The sequence below is a fragment of the Phodopus roborovskii genome, unplaced genomic scaffold (assembly GCF_943737965.1).
Source record: "Phodopus roborovskii unplaced genomic scaffold, PHOROB, whole genome shotgun sequence".
Taxonomy (NCBI): Eukaryota; Metazoa; Chordata; class Mammalia; order Rodentia; family Cricetidae; genus Phodopus; species Phodopus roborovskii.
The window spans coordinates 68,129-90,060 of NW_026125506.1; the positions used below are offsets into that span (position 1 = coordinate 68,129).

Below are 21,932 nucleotides of genomic sequence, written 5' to 3' on the forward strand. Positions count from 1 at the left end.
CAGTTCAAGATGATGACTCAGCGCTTAAGAGCTCTGGCTGCGCCTCCAAAGGACACGAGTTTAGTTCCCCCCTCCCACAGGCTGGATCCCAGTCAACTCCATTCCCGGGGAAGCTGACCCAGTCCTATTCAAAAACATCATAGCCTGGGGGTTAGGGGGAAGGACAGGATGCTTTGCAATTCACTAGGTGACTTAGGGTTGTGAGTATTAGTGCATCAAATTAACAACAGTAGCTAGCTTCATTAAAGGAAAACCTACTGTGGATGTGGAGAAAAATAAACAAAAACACATGGAGGTGAACTCTGTCTAAAATGAATCAAAGTATGCAGATAATGTAAAGGAGTGCAATCTAAGGTTTTCAGTCTTAAAACGTTTTCATCCTGACTCTTAACTACTCTATGGATGTACAAAAGAACACTGTGAGCAAGACTTTTGAGAATTTCTGATAGAAACATTGTCCCCAAAGAGGTCTGAGGAGAACGTTTTCCCTTGTTGCATAAACAACTAACGTTTATGACAGTTATGAAGGCAGAAGTCCAAGATTAAAGAAATATTTGGTTCCTGATGAACGCTAGAAATAGTGGCAGTATTGAAATGTCTAATTTGGGTATAGAAACCCATTACATCAAGACATCAAGCCTTCTTAACCACTGAGACCTACCTCTACCAGCCCCTTGTGTGTGTGTGTGTGTGTGTGTGTGTGTGTGTGTGTGTGTGTGTGTGTGTGTTCTTGCATATGTGCGCAGTAAACCTGTGGGTTAAACTGAGGTTATTAGGGTTTGCTACAAGCTTTAACCTTGGTTCTCTGCTCCCTTCCCTTCTCCCCCCACAATCTCTTCCCTCCATTTCCCTTCCTTCTTTTTGTCCCTTCCCCCTCTTCCTCCCTTCTTTCTTTTTCTTCTTGTCCTATCTCAGGAAGTGAGGCATCTGATGCTTTCTGTAATTCTGTGGCCTCTCCATTGGGATTGTATTCAAGAACCAGAATGTGAGCTGGATCCTAGCACTCAGGAGGCAGAGGCAGGCAGATCTATGTGAGTTCAAAGCCAGCCTGGTCTACAGAGTTAGTTCCAGATCAGCTAGGGCTGTTACACAGAGAAACCCTGTGTCAAAAAAAAAAAAAAAAAACTGGGCTCATTTCCAGCCCAGTCTCTCTCCACTTCTTATTTTTCTTATTTTTTTAAGTTAATGATGAATTCTTCCTTTAAATCACCTAATTTGGGTGCTCTTCAAGAGAACCCAAGTTTAATTCCCAGCACCCTACAGCAGCTCACAGCTGTCTCAGGGGGATCCTGTCCTCTGCAGGCACTAAGCATGCACATGGTTCACAGACAAAGATGCAGGCAGAACACTGATACACATAAAAATAAACAAATAAATTTAAAAATAAAAACGTTTTTTAATATTCACCACTCTTCCCACTGTTCCCCTGGGGCAGACAGGGCTTTTCCTGTCTCCCTCTTCTCTTCTGTCCTCTCTGTCTCATGCCCCTGTGTCTCTTCACCCCTTTCCTCTTTCTTCCCCATTCTTTCCGTTCTAATAAAGCTTCTCACTTAAAAAAAAATCATCTTCTTCATGCCAGTGAGACAGATCAATGGGTGAAGGACCTTCCGATGAATTGGGCTCTATCTCAGAACCAGAGTTTGTCACAGATAGGAAGAAAGAATCAACTCCACAAAATTTTCTGCTAAACATACATGCACTCTGGCAGGCACCCTATTCCCTTCACCATACATGCACATGCTAATAAACAAATAGATAGAAATGTGAATCATCTGTTTCATGAAGAGACAGGATAGAAAGGGAAATTATGGGGACGTGAAAAAGGAAAGGAGCTCTTCAGCCTGGAGTCGGGTTGAAGTCTCACACCAGCTGAATATCAAGAATTCCAATTCAACATTTACTTAGGTTCCTTTCCCCATTTATAAACCTATGCTTTTCTAGTAATCTCATTAAAAACCCCATTTATGGTAAAAGATATGTCCTAAACTCCTTGTACAACTCTATCGGTTCTCAGTTTTATTTTATCAGATTGTAATCACACCCACAGTACCTCTGCCTCTGGAGCCAATTTATAATCTCAGTTATCATAAAAGGGGATGGAGATAGAGAAAGGGAAGTTTCCTAGTTTAACATCCTGAGTTTGTCATTTTCAGTTTTATTTCATTTTGGGTTTTTTTTTTTTTTTATTTTGTTTGCTTTGGTTTTTTCGAGACAGGGTTTCTCTGTGTAGCTTTGGAGTCTGTCCTGGAACTAGTTCTTGTAGACCAGGCTGGTCTCAAACTCAGAGATCCACCTGCCTCTGCCTCCTGAGTGCTGGAGTTAAAGGCGTGCACCACCATGCCAGGTTTTGGATTTTCTTTAGTGAGTCCGTTAAATTGATAAATTCCACTTTCATGTCTTGAATTGTTTTTATTATTTCATCAACTGTTTATATTTTATTTTTATATTACTTGTTTTATTTTTATTTTACATATCGATCCCAGTTTTCTCTCTCTCCCTCCCTCCCTCTCTCCCTCCCTCTTCCCTTCTATCCCACCCTCGCATGCACCCCAACCACCCTCCCCTCCCATCCCCCTCCCACTCCACATGTAGGGTGATGCCATCCAGGAGGGATCATCTAAATCTGTCAATTCATTTGGAATAGGGACTAGGACTTCTCTCCTGTCTCTAGGTTAAAGGAGTGTCTCTCCATGGGGGATGTGCCTCCAAAGTCCTTTTGTGCACCAGGAATACATCCTGGTTCCACTGTATGAGGTCCCTTAGACTGCTCAGGCCTTCTAGCTGAGACACATGTTCAGGGGGTCTGAGTCAGTCCCATGCTGGATTCCCAGCTATCAGTCTGGGGGCCGGTTAGCTCCTCCTTGTTCAGGTAAGCTGTCTCTGTGGGTTTCTGCAGCTTGTTCTTGTCCTCCCTCTCTGCATCTGGATTCCAGTTCAGCTCAGTGTTTAGTTGTGGGTGTTTGTTTCTGTTTTCATCAGCTACTAGATGAGGGCTCCATGATGGTGGATGTTAGTCGTTGATCTCATTATCAGGGAAGGGCATTTATGGTAGCCTTTCCACTGTTGCTCAAATTGTTAGTTGGGGTCAGTCTTGTAAGTCTTTGGGCATTTCTTTAGGTTGAGTTTTCTCTGAAAACCTATAATGGATCCCTCTTTTATTCTCTCTCTCTCTCTCTCTCTCTCTCTCTCTCTCTCTCTCTCTCTCTGTCTGTCTCCTTTCTTCTATTCCTCCCCAGTCTCAATCTTCCTAGTCCTACGTGCTTTCCTCTCCTCCCCTTCTCTTTCTCCTAGTTCCCTCTCCACTCTCTGCCCCCTCCCACTCCCCATATGCTCTGGAGAACTTGTCCCTTCCCCCTTCTGTGAGGGACTTTATTTGTATCTCTTAGAATCCTCCTTGTATCCTAGTTCCTCTGGCAGTATGAATTATAGGCGGGTGATCCTTTGCTCTATGTCTAAAATCCATATATGAGCAAGTACATACCATGTTCCTCTTTTTGTGACTGGGTTACCTCATTCAGGATGGTTTCTTCAAGTTCCATCCACTTGCCTGCGAATTTCAAGATTCCATTGTCTTCCCACCCCCACGCAGAGTAGTATTCCATTGTGTAGATGTGCCACATCTTCTTTATCCATTCTTCAGTTGAGAGGCATCTAGGTTGGTTCCAGGTTCTTGCTATCACAAATAATGCTGCTATGAGTGATGTGGATTATTTGGGTATATGCCTAAGAGGGGGATTGCCGGGTCCTGAGGAACTGCCATACTGATCTCCAAAATGGATGTACAAGTTTACACTCTCACCAGCAGTGGAGGAGTGTTCCCCTTTCTCCACATAAGTTGTCGTTGGTGTTTCTAATTTGATGGTATCTCAAAGTTGTTTTGATTTGCATTTCCCTGATAGCCAAGGATGTTGAGCACTTTCTTATCGGCCTCGACCATGACCACCGCACCTGAGACTGGTGCTGAAGCCTCCAGGGAAGCTGATGCGGCCTCCTAATCCTAGGCCCCCGGGTCCTCCGGGCCCTCCTGCTGCACCAGCATCATCCACCATTTGATGTTTTCCCGAAGTAGAAGAAGAACCTATATTTTTTTTTTTCTTTTTCTTTTTTTCTTTTTTTCTTTTTTTTTAGATTTATTCATTATGCGTACGGTGTTCTGCCTGCATGTATACCTACATGACAGAAGAGGGCGCCAGATCTCATTACAGATGGTTATGAGCCACCACGTGGTTGCTGGAAGAGCAGCCAGTGTTGTTAACTACTGAGCCATCTCTCCAGCCCAACCAACTGTTGGTGTTTTCATGGTCTTCATTACTTATGTATTCATATCCTCTTTAAGGTCCATAAACATATCCATAATTACAATTTTGAAGTCCTGGATTTGTGATTCAGGTAAACTGCTTTTTTGGTCACCTATTACAATAGAATTGTTGACTTCTGTAGGAGGTATATTGTCTTGGCTATTCAAGTTTGGTTTTTTTTTTGTTTGTTTGTTTGTTTGTTTTTTGTTTTTGTTTTGTTTTGTTTTTTGCACTGGGGTCTAGGCATGTGGATTTATGATGTTTGCAGTATTTCATGTTGTAGATCTCTGATCTAGTCTTTGTTGGATGGATGTTCCATTCTTCAGTTGCTGTTGCCTACTCTGGTTCCTAGCCAAATATGGTGGCTTTGGGGTTCTTGGTAGAGAGTGTTTCTGTGGGTCGATAGGTGTCACAAAGGGATGGAAATGGGATACAAGGAAAAGCTGAAAGGGGCATTGGGAAAGTACTAGGGGAAACCTTGCCAAGAGGTGGAGTCCCTAGGAAATGGAGGTGAGCTGAAAGAAGGGGCTCTGGAAGGTTCCTTGGGAACCCACTGAACAATGAAATGACAAAAGCTTCAAAAAAATCATATACACAGGGTGGGTAAGATGATTCATCAAATAAAGACAATTGCTAAGAAGCCTGATGCTCTGAGTCATCTGTCTCTGGGTACACGTGTGCTGTAGCACATGCATGCATGCATGCACATATACACACATGAAGAAAATAAATAAATATTGTGTTTTAAAATTCTTATATACAGGCCAGGAATTGGTGGCACTTGCCTTTAGTCCCAGCACTTGGGAGGCAGAGGCAGGCCAATTTCTGAGTTCGAGGCCAACCTAGCCTACAGAGTGAATTCTAGGACAGGCTCCAAAGCCAAACAGAGAAACCCTGTCTTGAAAAACAAAAACAAAAATCTTATATACAGTTACTACCAGGACCTTGAAAAGAGGTTCTTGGAGAAGCCCATACCTGCACTTCTGGTGTATGTTTCTTCATGAGTATCTTTTTCATTCTCTTATCCATCATTCTTAAAATCTCTATTAAAAATGTATTTTTCAAACTGTTAGTTGTGGACCCTGTGTGCAAAACTACCAACTTGAAAGGCTGTGCATGTTGTAATTTATTTTAAAATGCCTTGAAGAGAAGTCACCCCATACAACAGGGCTCACATGATAGATTTATTGGAAGAGAAGAGAGAAGGGGCAGAGGGGTGGAGGGTGGGGTCAGAGACTGGTCCCTGAGAACAAGAGCGGTAGAAGAGAGGGAAAGAGAGAGAGAAAGACAGGCCTTGCCCACCTTTTAAAGTTAAGCAGCAAATGTGCTCAGGTGGTGTTCTTAGTGGCTACAGTTGAGGAAGTATCCTGTCAGGACCCCAGGGGCAGGCAAGTAATACTAACAGTGCACACACCCGGGAAATAGTGAAAAGCCTGCCACAGGAATAACAACTTCCTTCTTATTGGATTCTAGGCCTGCCTCAAGAAAAAGAATTCAAGCAAGTAGTGTAACCCTAGTCAAAAGTCTGTGGCTTGGGCTGGTGAGATGTTCAGCAGTAAAGATCTTTATCATGCAAACCTAATGACCTGAGTTTGATCCCTGAAACTCAAGTGAAGGTAGAAAGAAACCAACTCGGGCTGGAGAGATGGCTCAGAGGTTAAGAGCACTTCCAGAGGACCTGAGTTCAATTCCCAGCAACCACATGGTGGCTTACAACCATCTATAATAAGATCTGGTGCTCTCTTCTGGTGTGCAGATGGAACACAGTATACATAATAAATAAATAAATTAAAAAAAAAGAAACTAACTCCACAAAGTTATTCTCACACATACTTCTGCATATATCATGAACACTCGCACTAATGATAATAAATACTAATAATATAAACAATAGTGTAAATTTTAAAAGCCTGTGACTACAGAGGTTTCACGTCTTCATGGGAGAATTTACTACTGTTGTTTGCTAAATAGACACAACATGCCTATCTATCAAATTGCCTTCCAAATAACTGTTAATGCTCCTTGATGACTGCTGCTTTGATTAGCAGCTGCTTTTTTACAGTGAGCAACAGAGACTCACGCATAATTGAACAGAGTATTAAGAATAGTAAGTTACAGTTGAACGTTTAGTCATGAAGGTGAAGTCTACATTAACCATTGTGAAGCACAGGGAATACTGTGAAAGATCAGACAGAGTGTAAGAGCTAGAAGAAAGAGGAGAGTGGTGCAGAACAGGGGCTTCTGGCCAGGGCACGACTGTTTCACTCTTGAACTAAAAGCAGCTGTAACTGAATCAGGGGAAAAAAAGAAATAAAAAAGGATGACATGGTTGCTCCTAGGTGTGGTGGAAGAGAAAGTTTATTGGAGATATGAGTGAGAGCATAGGCAGAAGCAGACACATCTGGGAGAGTCCAGTGTGAACTCGGGCCCAGGGCCAGGCCATATGAGGAGAAGGGGGAAGGGAGAGAGGAGACTCAGGAGACCAAGAGGTCAAAAGGGAAAAAAGGACTGGCATAGTAAAAATGGCTGGATTATATAGGGAGGAGCCAGGAGCTCAGTCCCTGGGCTGGACAGTTTAGGGTGGTGGGTGTGTTGTGTCAGCCATACCCTGTAACATGTAGGAACTGATATGCTGGGAGAACCTGACAGCCAGGTCTCCTTTGACCTTTAGCCGTTTTTCTGGTGTTTGAGACCTAACAGGAACTGTCTGCACAAGCTCTTCACACCATTGGATTCACGAAACGCATCACAGATGTGGGAAGAACATATGAGGTCCCACTCCCCTCTGAGGGTTTATGTACAATACAAGAGACTGGTAAAGTGCCCATGTTCCAGCAAACAACCCTTTACCCATGATCCTGTAAGTAAGTCTAAAAAAGGTCATTGGGTCATCTAAATAAATAAATAAATAAATAAATAAATAAATAAAATTACATAGGAGGGGACTAATTGGGAAGGACAGGGATCAATGGCAGTGAGGGACAAAAGTGGGAAAGGAAGGAATATGGTCAAAATACATGTATGAAAACGTTAAACCCATTATGTGTAGGTAATAAGATCTTTTTTTTTTTTTTTTTTTTTTGGTAAAATCTCACTCTACTTCATACTGGCTAATCATGAAATTAGAAACTAGGGGTCGAGTTTTACCAGAGATAAAGGCACTTCTCAGACTGTAACTGCAACTGTATCTGTGCCCCATCACTGCTGATAATTAGGCTTCAAATTCATTAGTATGGCGGATAGTGGTGACTCACGCCTTTAATCCAAGCACTCAGAAGGCAGAGGCAGGTGGATCTCTGTGAGTTCGAGGCCTCCCTAGTCTACAGAGCTAATTCCAGGTCATCCAGAGCTGTTACACAGAGAAAATCTGTCTTGAAAAACCAACCAAACAAACAAACCAAAAAACACATTAATATAAAGTTGAGTAAAATATTACTTCACTAACATTTATCTTCTATGTGCTCTTCTATTTCTTCATGATTGCCTCCCCCCCCCCCCGCTTTTCCAAGTCTTTTGGTAAAAACAACCTACTATGCTTTTGTTTTCTTAAAGTGGATGAATCATGTTTTGCTTTTAATACACTTTAACTTGTTGGTGTCTAATTTAAAAGTTGTTTTTTGTTTTGTTTTGTTTCGTTCCCCCCCCACCCCCGCCTTGTCTTCCATGCTGGCCTTGAACTTGCTGTGTGGGTGAGAATGATCTCGAGCCTCTAGTCTTTCTGCCTTTATATCCTCCGTGTTAAGATTACATGCTTAGATCAATTGTGCTTGCTCGGAATCAAACTCAGAGTTTCGTGCACGATAGGCATCACTCCACCAAATGAACTAAATCTCCGGCCCCAATTCAGTTAATTTTCGTCTTTCCAGAGCTGTATTTTAATTTCCTTTCATTCTCATTTATTTCCGTTCTTTTTTTTTTTTTTCAGTGCTACTAGGCTGTGAAAATTGAAACGTGACATAAGAGACCAGGGGACGGAAATAACGCCATCACCTCCTTGCAACGAAAAACAAGTACGCTGCATTGAGAGGCTTCTGGGACCGAAGCCCACCATTCAGTCTCCGCCACATTTGCGCCAGTGGAATTCTGGGAAACGTAGTCCTGTGTCGACACTTCCGCTATCTGGTCGCATCCTCCCTGAGGCTCTCAGGTCCACAGCGCTAGAGAAGAGGGTGAAAGGTGAGGTGGCAAGCGGGGAGCAAACTCTGCGTCCGTCATGGTCCTTGGCGACCCAAAAATGTGCAGGCACTGGTCGGAGCCAGAACGGAGCCCTTAGAAAGGCTCACGGCTCAAGCGCAGAGTGGGCGGGTTGCGGCCCTTGTCTTGGTTTGTGTTAAGGTGGGGCGGGGCCCTGGGCGTTCTGATGGGTTTAGAGCATCCTCAAGTGTGCTGGTGTGTAAGGAGCTTGGGTCCATGGGTGGAGGGGCCGGCGGGAGGGAGAGGGGAAGCGGGGTTGGCGGGAGGAGGAGAGTGTGGGGGAGGAGTCATTCATTACTGATGCTGCCACCCTGTCGGAGAGGGGACGCCAGAGGATTAGATGGCGGAGAATCTGTAAATGAACCATCCTGGTCGGAGAGAGTAGCTTTAGTCCATGAAGAACTAGTGGAATTCCCCAGACAAGTCCTTTGGTGGAAATGCTTTGTAGGTTTGTGTGCGGTGAGTCCTGGGCGGCAGGTATGTGCGATCTTTTGTCGTTGAACCTCAACAACAATGATGCGTCGTTTGGATGCCAGCGAGTATGGCGTTGTTTGGGGGTTGATTTACAAGGTTCAGTTGTGTCGTGATTTCATTAATTGGAAAGCATGTTGCTGTGAGGACATTAGAACCCTGTCTTGCTGAGAAACAGGAGAGGTTAAGAAATCTCTCACGTTTGTATTCCAGGAGAGGCTCATTGTAAAGAGGTCTCATCCGGGTACAATGTTGATAATGTCTGCTGCTCCTTTGTTAGCAATGACAAACCTGAACAGAAATCCTCTATTTTCATTCTTGCTTCAGACGATTAACCCAACAAAAGGGTTTTTAAACAAACTACTTAGATTTCTTTCCTTCCTTCAGTAAGTACTTGTGTGCATTAAATTTTTTTTCTTTTTTTCTTTTTTCTTTTTCTTTTTTAGTTTGTTATACTTACTTTAAGTGCTGTTCATGCTAGGTTTGTTCACTTGACCTGATAGGGTGACTATCTTTACTCTGAATTTTTTTAGTTGAGCCAGGGTTATTTTTCCTTTACAATTTATTTTATTTATGTGTCTGTTGTATTCGAGGGGGCAGCTGGAGTTATAGGCAATTGTGAACTACCCAATGTGGGTACTAAAATTTAAACTTGGGTCCTTTGGAAGAGAAGCAAGAGCTTTAACCAATGAACTATCTCTCCAGCCCAGAGCCAGGATTCTTAAGGATGGAGTATGATACAGACCTAGCCCAGATATGACCAGGAACAATGAGACATGCCAGGATGTCACACTTCATTCCCACTATTTGTGATATCTAATCTGAGGCTTTAAATTATCTGAATTTCTAGCAAGGGAAACCCAAGATTGACACCTCCAAACTAATGACATTAACTAAAATAACATATCTGCTATCTCCACAGGCTACTGCCCTCAGGCATAAAACAGTTCCTGTGAGACAAACAAAAGGAGGGATCAAGAATGAGAATGTGTTCTTAGGTTTCAGACTTTTGACCAGAGATTACTTTTTGGGATCAGGACAGAGAGAAGTCACAACATACTGAGTTTCTTCAGCATAAGAGAAGATGACTGCGTCAAAGGTGAGTTATTTGTTTGTGTATTATGGCAGTTTTTTTTTTCTCCATAGAAGTGATTCAGCGTACATGAATCTACATACAACAGGAAAAGTCTAACATTTAGACTCTAAATAGATTTGAATAATAATAAGAGAAAATACAAAACTATTTAATAGCTACTTAAGTGGGTGATCTAGTGAACAAAGTCCTAAATAGCAACCCTGCAATAACTATACATATTTCATTTCCCAGGACTGTTTCTTATAGAATTCCTTAATGTATGCTTAGGACATTAACTTAAAGAACTTGGACCACTGTTTTTTTTTTTTTGTTTTATTTTGTTTGTTGTTGTTGTTATTAGTTTTTGTTTTTTGGTTTTTCAAGACAGGGTTTCTCTGTGGCTTTGGAGGCTGGCCTGGAACTAGCTCTTGTAGACCAGGCTGGTTTCAAATTTACAGAGATCCAGCTGCCTCTGCCTCCTGAGTTGTGCCACCTGGCCAACCACTGTTTTATAGAAGCTAAGAAGGGAGATTATAGTTTTAGGAAGGAGAACTAGGTCATATAGCAGGTTGGTCATTATAGACTTTCATGTCATACTCATAGTCTCTCAATTGAATTTCTTCTGGGCTTTTTTGTTTGTTAGCTGTGTGTGTGTGTGTGTGTGTGTGTGTGTGTGTGTAACAGCCCTGGCTATCCTAGAACTTGCATGGTAGACCAGGCTTGCCTAGAACTAACAGATCCACCTGCATCTGCCTCCAAAATGCTGGCATTGAAGGGGTGTGCCACTGCTGCTAGGCTTTTTTGGGAGGAGAGAGGGGGTCAATTTTATAGACCTGGAATATAGAGTGGAACCTGCACAAGGTTTGGGAGTGGAGAAGTACTGAGTCCTTAATCAAATTGAAGACAAGTGTCCTAGGGAGATCTTGATGTGCTCCCATGGAAGACCTCAAAGAAACCAGGAAGAAAGCATCTGGGCTAGGAATGCATACAGTTGATATATATAATCCCACCATCTGGGATTCTGAGAGCAGGAAGATCAGAAGTTCCTGAATTTCATGACTTGAATGAGTTTTAGCAGTTGCTTTAATAGGAAATGATTGTTCAACTCAGGAAAAGAGCCAGGAGCTTCTGTTATGCATAGTTTTCCCCTAGCACTAATTTATGACTCCAGATTGTGGCCAGTAAGTTGGAGCTGATTTGAAGGCTTCTTCAGGCTGAGATATTATCAGTGAGATCAGAATACTCACAGAAGTTAGTACTAGATGGATATGCGAACTCAAAGTGTAAGAACAGATATTAATTATGCAATTATGCTAATAAGGATCCTTCCCCTGAGTTCTTAAACTGGTCTAGATCCTTTGTTTAGTGTGGATTTGTCTGTTTTTGCTTTGTTTTGTTTGAGAGAGGATCTTATTTAGATCAAGAACCATTACTATTATCCTTAGTAAAAGGATACCCCTTGTGCCTTCATGTAGCCTTAATCCTTGGATAATTCTGTTTTGAGAGAATATTTGAAAGGCAAGGTCAGCCAGGTGAAAGTGGTGCACATCTTTAATCCCAGCACTTGGGAGGCAAGGGCAGGCGGATCTCTGAGTTTGAGGCCAGCCTGGTCTATATGGTGAGTTATAAGACAGCCAAGACTATATAAAAAGATCCTGTTTCATAAAACAAAACAAAACCCAGAACAAAATCTACATCCTATTACAGATTCTAAAGTGACAACTTTAGAAAATCTTAATACATCATATATATATATATATACACACACACACACACACACACACACACACACGCATACACACACGCATACACATTTTGTTTATTGTTATTGTTGTGATGCTAGTGATAGGCTTTGGCACATGTTAGATAAGCATTCTGCCACTGAACTCCATCCCTACATATCTTATTAATGTCTTTCATTAATCCAAATACAAAGTTGTACCTTTGGTATTGCAACTTTAAGGCAAAAGATGCCCTGTTCTTGGGTCTTGCTCTAAATCTTTTCCTTTCTTCTGTGTCCTCTGGCCCATTGGTGCTAGCTTTTTAAACATTTACCTAAATTCAGTAAAAGTTGGCCTCTGACTACTCCAGGCTTTAGCTTTCACATTAAGAGCCCAGAATTGTCCCTGTCGTCATTCTCCCACAAACTGTGTTATATTCCTATATTCTTTCATAGCTTCTTTGGAATGTTACTTCCTCTGCCTTCTTTGCTTGTATTCTCTCTGAAGGTTTCCTGACCCCAGTGTCTCATACCTAATGCTTGCAACCTGTTTTATCCCATCCTCATGTATACTCGTTTATACTCACAATGCTTTATTTGCTAGTGATCTGAAAAAGATTCTCTGACATGACTTTTTTCTAGTCAACATTGTACTGTTCAATTCCTATAGAAACATTAGTTATTCCATATTTGCATTTTAGATGATACCAAAAAAGCTGCCTACTAGTTCTGAGATGAAAGAAGAGAGTGTCAGTGTATTCATGTGGCTTCATTTTGCCAGTGGCTTAGAGGTATGCCTAATGTTTAGTAGGCAGAAGCCAGGCATGCTGGAGATCATTCCTATGACTCATTCCTGCTTAGCTGAAAATAGTTCTCAAATACCAATGAAACCTTCTTTAAGAACTGCTTTACTTGTAAACACACACTTTTTCAATTCCTCATTAAATGGACTTGTATATAGATGTGTGAATTCATAATGGCAATTGATTTTGTGTTTGTGTGTGTGAGGGGGGCAATCTGTTTTGAAAATGGGTGTCAATATGTATAGATGTATAGACTTGATGTATAGACCACCACTGTCAGCCAGGGACAGTATTGCTATATAGCCAAGGCTAATTCTCCACCACAGCCTTCCTAGCACCTGGGATTACAGATGCAAATCACCACACCCAGCTCACTATTACACAGATTTTAATAACATATAGATTCTTCAAAGTATAATGTAATATTATTATATCATAGTGTTTATTCATCTCTGTGTGACTAATTGTCCCAACATTCAGTGTATAAGAAGAAACATTTATCTTTATAGTTTCTGTGGTTTATCAGATACTTACCTCTTTGGTTCTGGAACAGAGTCTTTTATAATACAATGTTCAGAAGGGCTGAGGTCATTCCAAGGTGAAGTAGGGAGATGATCTAGTTCATACACCCTCATAGGAATATTTGAGCCTTGTTTTCTTGCTGTATGTGGCTTTCTATAAGGTTACTTTACCATGAGATTTTCCCAGGGAGAGAAAGAACTTTCAAGAAGGAAGTTATGAAAAAAAATTTTAAAAAAATAATAAATAAATAAAAGAAAGAAGATATATTCTCTTATAGCTTAATCTGTGAAATAGCAGCCCATCACTTCCTCCCATAATGTCCTATAGTTGGTGAGGTCAGCTCACACTTGAAAGAGTATACATGACACCCATGGTGGGAATCAGAGATCACAGAGGCTGCCTGCTACACATAGAAAAGCAAGCCTGTATTCTGCAAGGCCTCCATAATCATCACTTCACATCAAACAGAGATTGTGCTTTTCAGATATCATTTGAGGATGTGGCTGTAGACTTCTCATGGGAGGAGTGGCAGCTGCTTAACCCTACTCAAAAGAACTTGTACAGAGATGTGATGTTGGAGAACTGCAGCAGCCTTGTCTTCTTGGGTGAGAATTTCCACTGTAATTTAGTGTGCACACAGTAACCATTCTTCTTATGTGTTTACTTATTTAGATATACATTTCAAACTTCTTCATTTCTATACCATGTCTATATATGTCGATTTTTTTTTTCAGTCTCTTAGTTTATGTCACAGTCTTTAAGGATTTTTCTTTAAGATTTATTTATTTTATGTGCATGTGTGTTTTGCATGAATGAATGTATTTGTACCACATACATGTTTGTTGCCCACAGATGTCAGAAGATATGGGTTGGATCCCCTGGAACTGGAGTTACAAATGGTTGTGAAACACCATGTGGGTGCTGGGAATTTAACCTATTCTTAACTGCTGAGCTATCTCTCCAGCTCCTATATTTCATGGTCTTATAAAGTTATTTATGTTTGAATCACTCAGTTGAAGCAATTGGTCTTAAATTCTCTGCTTCTAATTGACAGGTTATCAAACCACCAAACTTGAGGTAGCTTTCAAGCTGGACCAAGGAGAGTCATGGATAATGGAGAAAGGAATCCTAAGTCAAAACTTTTTAGGTGAGAAATAACGAGCATTATTAGAAAGGGTAAAAATTAGGTCTCAAGGGTTTTGAGAACAGATGAGTACATTTGAAGTGTTGTTCAACTGTAGTAGCAAAGGTCCCAGGGAAGAAAATACCTTTGTAATTAAATATTTGAGGGTATTATAGTTATAATAATTTGTGAGTAAAAAATTATAAAGGTCTGGAAATCATGATAAAACTTTGAATTTATCAGAATTTTAAAGATTATTAGATGTTAATGTTTTTAAGTCAGAATTACAAAGTGGACTGAAAGTAGTACTATTATTTTGGAAAAGTGGGTAGACTCGAGGATGCTGTATGCCAATATGTGGCAGAAACAAAGTGCAGAGATTTACATGTGCCCACACAATAGCAGCAACAGTCTAATTTTGTCAAACCAGTTTAAATGATTTTCAACTTAAGCAATTCTCAGCCATTTCAAGACTTGCTGGTTTGCCAGAAATGTCTTGTAACTGAGATCAGGTAAAGGTTTTGAAACACCTAAAGGAAAAGCAACTCAATAAATCTCAGATAACAATCACTGAGATTTATAAAAGATTATTTCAAAGCCTAGGTAGCATCACTCTTGAGTAAATGCCAGATACTGTGGCTCTTATAAATTTCCTACTACATTAAAATTTCATTTTCATGGTTTAGTATCCAAACAAATGCCTGTAGTTCTAGTATTTAGGAGGTTTAGTTAGGAGGATTTGAGTTTGAGGCCTGGGTGGGCTACATAGTAAAACTGTTTTCCAAAAACAAAAAGAAATTAGCCTTGTTAGTATACATTATTTGAGGGCTTACCTTCTCCCCAGGATAGTAAGGTGTATTTCAGAAGTTTTATATATTTGTAAATGTAATCATTGAGGATATTATACAGTGTGGTTCTTTTTTTTTCCCCTTTTTTAGAAATCTGGCTAGACAATTATTCTCAAGTATCTCCTCAAAATAAACAAGACAAGATTAAAAGAAAGGGGAGAGGCTATGGAAATGATATTTTGGAGGAAATACTCCAATCAAACGTGAACTCTGTTCGTTTAGAAATGATATTTCATAAATGTAGCTCATGTGAAAGAAGTCTAAAACATCCTTTAGAATTTAAAATTCCAAAAAGTAACTGTGAAAGAAAAAAAATTAAGGTCAGTAAGAAATTATTGTTTTGTCTAAAATCTGACAGAACCTATGGCAAAGTAAAACACAATGATTGTAATAAATGTACAAAAACTAGGAGTAAAGGGTCAGTGCTCTTTAGAAAGCATATAACAAAGTTAGGAGTCTATTTATGTTTGGAATGTGGTAAAGTTTTAAGCCAGAAATCACAGCTTACTAATCACCAGAGAAATCATATAAGAAAGAAGCCCTATCAGTACATTCGATGCGGGGAAACTTTTGCACAAAAGTCACTGCTCACTATTCACCAAAGGACTGACTCAGTAGAAAAACCATATGGTTGCAATCAGTGTCATAGGGTTTTCAGTAGTAAGTCAGTGTATATTCAGCATCAGAAAATTCATACTGGAGAGAAGACCTATGCTAGTAGTGTATGTGGAAAAGCCTTCAGCAAGAAGCAACAGCAAAAAAGACATGAGATAACTCATAAAATAAACAGACCTTATGTTTGCAGTGATTGTGGGAAAGCTTTCTCTCAGAAATTGAAACTTATCATTCATCAAAGAAGACATACAGGAGAAAAACCCTATAAATGTAGTGATTGTGGAAAAGCTTTCTTTTGGAATTCACACCTTATTATTCATCAGAGGTCTCATACAGGGAAGAAAACTTATGTATGTAGTGAATGTAAAAAAACCTTCAATGAGAACTCACTTCTCATTAGGCATCAAAGGGTTCACAGAGGAGAGAAACCATATGCATGCAGGAAATGTGATGAGGCCTTTGTTAGAAAGTCACAACTTATTGAACATAAGATGACCCATAAACGAGATAAGAAATATCAATGTTGTGATTGTGAACATGCCTTTTTAAAGAAATCAGAGCTAATAAGACATCAAAAAAGTCACTTAGAGAAACCTTATAGGTGTGATGAGTGTGGGAAAAGATTCTTTGGAAAGTCACAGCTCCTAACACATCAAAGAACTCACACTGGGGAGAAACCGTATAAATGCAATGAGTGTGGAAAGGCCTTTTCCCAGAAGTCAAGTGTGATATCACACCGGAGGACACATACAGGTGAGAAACCCTACAAATGCACTGAATGTGAGAAAACTTTCAGTGAAAAATCAAGCCTCATTCATCATCAGAGAACACATACTGGGGAAAAGCCCTTTGAATGTAACGACTGTGGGAAAGCATTTGCATGGAAGACACAACTCCTTCGACATCAGAGAATTCACACAGGGGAGAAACCCTTTGAATGCAATGAATGTGGGAAAGCATTTGTTCAAAAAGTACAGCTCATTAAGCATCAGAGAAATCATACAGGAGAGAAGACCTATAAATGCAGTGATTGTGGAAAAGCTTTCTTTGAGAAGACACAGCTTATGGTTCATCAGAGAATCCATACAGGAGAGAGACCATATAATTGTGGTGAATGTGGTAAATCTTTCACTAGAAAATCACATCTTTTGAGGCATCAGACAATTCATACAAGAGATAAGTGAAGTAATATAGGGGCAGTCAGTGTGGTACTAGATTTATCAGGAAGTTACAGTTTATCATATATCAAAGAAATCATATAATATAGAAGTCATCTAAGTGCAAGGAACTTGGATAGATGCTATCAGATGTTCCCTTAACACTTCTTGAGAATAAATAGAAGAGTCTCCTATCAAGACCATCAAGAAAAAAATTAGAAATTATAAATCACAAGAAAGAATTCAGAAAAAAGACTGTAGAGGTAGACAAAATGAAAAGTAGTTTTCCCATAAGATACAACTTATTTCACCTTGGATAACTTGTCAAGGTAATAATATTTTCAATACTACTAGAGATAGTGCTGGAGCCATTAGTCAGAAATCACAGGAAAAAAGCAACTATAGAAAGTGAGCCAAAGATCTCATCAGAAAAGGACAACCCATTGAGTATTAAAGAATGCTAAAAAAAAGTATAGTCTAAATAGTTCAAACTGATGATTTGAAGAGTGTAATTAGTGTGATGCTACTCAACTGATTTTGTGAGAAAGTTGTGTTCGTTGTACATAAATTACTACAAAAATCTGTTTTAAATAGCAAGTGTGTTTGTGAAGACATCTGCTTCTGCTGTGGAAGAGTAATCTCCCTTGTCTTAAACAGCTAGAAACTGTAAATATATGTGAAATATTTTTACTTTAATGTTTTTAATTGCCATCTAGAAGTTTTATGTATTTGTGGAGGTACAGTATGGATTTTAATGCACATCATATATAATATGTAATTATTGGATCTGTGGAATTGGTTTAACATATATTACTTCATATATTTATCATTTCTCTGTTAGGAATATTCAAAATCCTCTCTAATAGCTTTGTGTTGTTATTGAGACAGGGTCTCACTATGTATCCTTTCTGGCCTAGAGCTCTCTGTGTAGTCCAGACTGGCTTTGCACTTAGAGAGATATGCCTGCCTCTACTTCCCTAGTGCTAGGATTAAAGGCATGTACCACCATGCCTGGCTTTCATTACCTATTTTTAAATACTTCGGCAGTGGTGGCACACAACTTTAATCCCAGCAGTCATGAGGCAGAGGCAGGTAGATCTCTATGAGTTTGAGGCCAGCCTGGTCTACAAAGCTAGTTCCAGGACAGCCAGGGTTATACAGAAAAACTATCTGGAAAAACAAAAACAAAAAAGTCAGCTGGTATTCAAAGAAGTAAGACAGTGCTGCTGGGCATAGTTAGTGGCACATGCCTTTATTAAGTCCCAACACTTGAGATACAGAGGCTGGAGGAGCCCTGAGTGTTTGAGGCCAGCCTAGTCTGAAACTTTTAAATAACATTTATATATATATAACTTTGTAAAGATTCAAATGGGACTAATATTGATCAAAACATTATTGAAAGGATTTTTTAACACTTGGTAGAATTGAGCAGTTTAGATATTGAAAATAAACCAGTAAAGTTGATAAGTAAAAATAACAATTATTTCAATGATATACAAAAAAAAAGAAAACAAAGCAAACATTGCATTTGAAGGCTGGTGTATAAACTGGTTGATGTAGCATTTAGCTGGCATAAATGAGACACTGGTTCAGTTGCCTGTACTGCAAAATGAGAGAAAAAAGTATTGGCATCCAGTGAATCTCAGCACTTTGTCAGGTGGGACAAGAGGATAGTGACTGTGTCTCAAAAACTTAAAAATGTACAGAAGAGCTGAAAATGTTCCAAGTATGAACCATCTTAAAACAACTAAAAAGAATGAGATAATACACATGAAAAAAGAGCAGCAGCATATTAGCTGCTCCAAGATACACAAGTTAGAAGACGAAGGGGAAATATCAATGAAAACACATTAAAGTAATGCAGAGTAGGAATTTTGAATTAATAGGGGATAAAGAGGTCTGGGAATAGAGGCTCTGTGAGCAAATATAAACTTTTTAAGATTTAAAAAAAAAAAAAAAAATTGAGTTTAGGACCAAAGCATTTGTAACATATTTTAAGCTTCTAGGCTCTTAGAAGTTCAATATAGCATTTAAATGATAATAGTTTACCTATGACTGCATCATCTGAGTCAGTAACCTGTTCTTAAATTCTGGTGAGCTGCATTTGGAGCAACTGAAGAACAGGAAATGTATATGGTGGTGGTGGTTCTGTGTTGATTGTCCTTTACCTCTGTATAGTAACTCATAATCTGTCTTCTAGAGGCAAGTTTCCTGGGACTTCTTCCTAGGTTTGAACTGTGAGCACCATTAAGAAGTGACGTCTGTCCCATTCCTGTTTCTTTTTTGTGCCTTGGTTTTGGTACTTCTGTGTAGTTAGCAGCCTTTCTTATGTGGCTGAAACTCTCTAGCTTACAGCTAGCATATGTCTTCTGGCTTTTCAGATTTAATTCCCCTAAGTGCTTGCTCATCACTGGTTGGTTTCATTCTGTAAATAAACCTTTTACTAAATGTTCTTTTGTTGTTTTAGAACTTACTTATTAATTATAGATACAGTATTCTGCCTGCAGCCAGAAGAGGGCACCAGATCTTATTACAGATGGTTGTGAGCCACCACTTGGTTACTGGGAATTGAACTCAGGACCTCTGGAGGAACAACCACTGTTGCTCTTAACATCTGAGCCATCTCTTCAGCCCCAACTAAATGTTCTTTCAAATAATTTAAAGTTTTAAAAATATGTTTGAGCTTTTGATTGCCTACGTGTGTGTGTGTGTGTGTGTGTGTGTGTGTGTGTGTGTGTGTGTATTTGTGCACCAACTGCATGCTGGTGCCTGTGGAGGGTATAAGAGGGCATTAGATCCCCTGGAATGGGAGTTGCAGATTGTTGTGTTGTGTCCACCATGTGGATGTTGTGAATTAAATGTGGACCCACTGCAAGAGCTACAAGTGCTCTATACTGTCAAACCACCTCTTTCGTTTCTATTAAATGTTATTAAAGTTGATATTTTGACTGTGTCATTTGTTTTCTCTTGTTAAATGAACATTTACTAGTCATGAACATCTGTTATTAATACATGTTTTCATAGAAAGAACATAGATCGACATTTGTGAAAAATCTTACCAAATACTTTATTTCCTCTTTGTTTTAATAATTATGGACAAGAATACCTATGGTGAGCTTTCACATATGCCATAAAAAAAGATATTTTGAAGGTAAATTATTACAGGAGCTGCCACCATAGGTGTATCTTTCACTTACTAACCATGAAGTCATCTACAAGGAGTTAAGTAAACCTTCTTTCTCGTCAGTTCTCATCACCATAATCATGCCAAAAAGAAAAATAGCTCTTGTAAAACTAACCTAGAGCTGATTTAGACATGAAACAGTAAGTTGACTTGAAACAATCTACCAAAGAGGCCCTATGCAGGCAGCATCATGTCCTATTATTTCGTTCATATGAGTGTGGTGGTTCATTCCTGTAATTCAAGAAGTTGGGAGGTTGAATCAAGAGGATTGCCATAAATTCAAGGCAGCCTGGAATATATAGTGAGTTCCAGGCTTCCTTGAGTCTGCACTTTGAGATCCTGTCGGTAGGCCTATATGAATTAATTAAAGAATGTTACATCTCCATGGTGTCCCATTTTCTCCATCTGGCTTAGGAACATCATTGAAAAGTGAAATGAACTAATCTTCATTAGGCCACAAACAAGTTTTTCCTTCCAGTCTAATCTGGACTCTTGTTTGGTTGGTTTTGTTTTGTAATGATGCACAGATTAAGACATACAGGACAATGATAAAATATGGGTTATATATTTTATTCTGGGAGAAGTCACATGAAAAACCAATGAATGACCTACAAGTTTTTGCTCAAAGGATCCACACACACACTTCTGACTGGAACAGAGGGCTGGTGTCCAGGACCCCAGACCTAGCCTCCCACAGGTCATGTCCACACCTGTGTCCATGCTCCAATGGTTGTGATCAGTGCAACAGGTGTGGGCAGGATGGATTTCTCACTACAATTGACATCTCCCATCAGTTTTTTTTTTTTTAGATAGGGTTTCCAAGTGTAGCTTTGGAGACTGTCCTGGATCTAGCTCTTGTAAACCATAGACCAGACTAGTCTTGAACTCACAGAGATCCACCTGCTTCTGCTTCCTGAGTGCTGGGATTAAATGTGTGCAGCAGTACCACCTGGCCTAATCTGGATTCTTTTAAAAAAAAAAAAATTGTGCAATTTAAGTTTTGAGAAGACCATTGTGATGTTTCTGTCTGGAAAATCAAAGGAGGCACCATTCACACATCCATGTCTATGTAAATGTCTATATTACAAGTCTTGCCCTTAAGGAAGTAACAAATTAAATATTTGGTAAATAGGCATGATAGAATGCATCATTGTTGAAATACATATATATGTAATAGTAGGGCAATGATCCATTTACAGTGTTTTTCACAATCAGGAGTCTCTTGTGGCTTTCCTTATTTGTAACAATGTGAAGGGAGAGTTCACAGTATGATTAGTAAATTTTATTTATTTGGTGTTCTGTGCTACTTCTGGGACATCTAAACAACCTACAAAAAAGCTTGGGAGGCAATGTAACTTTGATGATTAGTTCAAAAGAATGAAATTCAATTAAGTCACACATAGAGTATGCTTTGCATTCAGCAGATACCATGCTTCACATCAACTTGACCTTAGTGCTTTGACCACTGTAAACTGCTGTCCACTGGGAGCAAAAAAAGTGAGGCTTTGATCATGGCTGAAAGCATGCCTGGGGGACCAGGTTCCAGCATTGTAGGGCTCAAAGGGAATTCATGGAGTCAGCACACTATGGCTTTTTTTATCTGAATGGGTAAGGGGAAAGATACACACTCTCTTCATGGTTTCATTCTTCTGTAGTTTTTTCTTTTTATTATGTTTTATTGTTCTTTAAAAGGGGTTAGGGTTTGGTTTTAAATCAGGCTGCATATCTTTCAAAAGTTTGACATCTCTCATGTAAAACTGGCTTCCACTAGCAATACTTCATAAATCCAAAAACGATTTTGATTTTGAGGGGAAAAAATCCAGTTCTGAGAACAATAACATTAATCTTATTTGAAACAAAATGAGGGCTGTTTTCTATTGATTTATCCAGCCTTCTCCCACACAGAACTAGGAGTGTAATTC

General features: G+C 39.6%; 1 protein-coding gene across 1 annotated transcript; it reads left to right on the top strand.

Annotated features, from left to right (window-relative positions):
• The first annotated feature begins 8,453 nt into the window (after positions 1-8,453).
• Positions 8,454-19,766, top strand: LOC127215907 (zinc finger protein 605). Its single transcript, XM_051176377.1, has 5 exons — positions 8,454-8,474; positions 9,886-10,062; positions 13,568-13,688; positions 14,138-14,230; positions 15,145-19,766. The coding sequence occupies exons 2-5, from the start codon at positions 10,048-10,050 to the stop codon at positions 16,851-16,853; spliced, it is 1,938 nt and encodes a 645-aa protein (XP_051032334.1). The 5' UTR covers positions 8,454-8,474; positions 9,886-10,047; the 3' UTR covers positions 16,854-19,766.
• Positions 19,767-21,932: the final 2,166 nt, after the last annotated feature.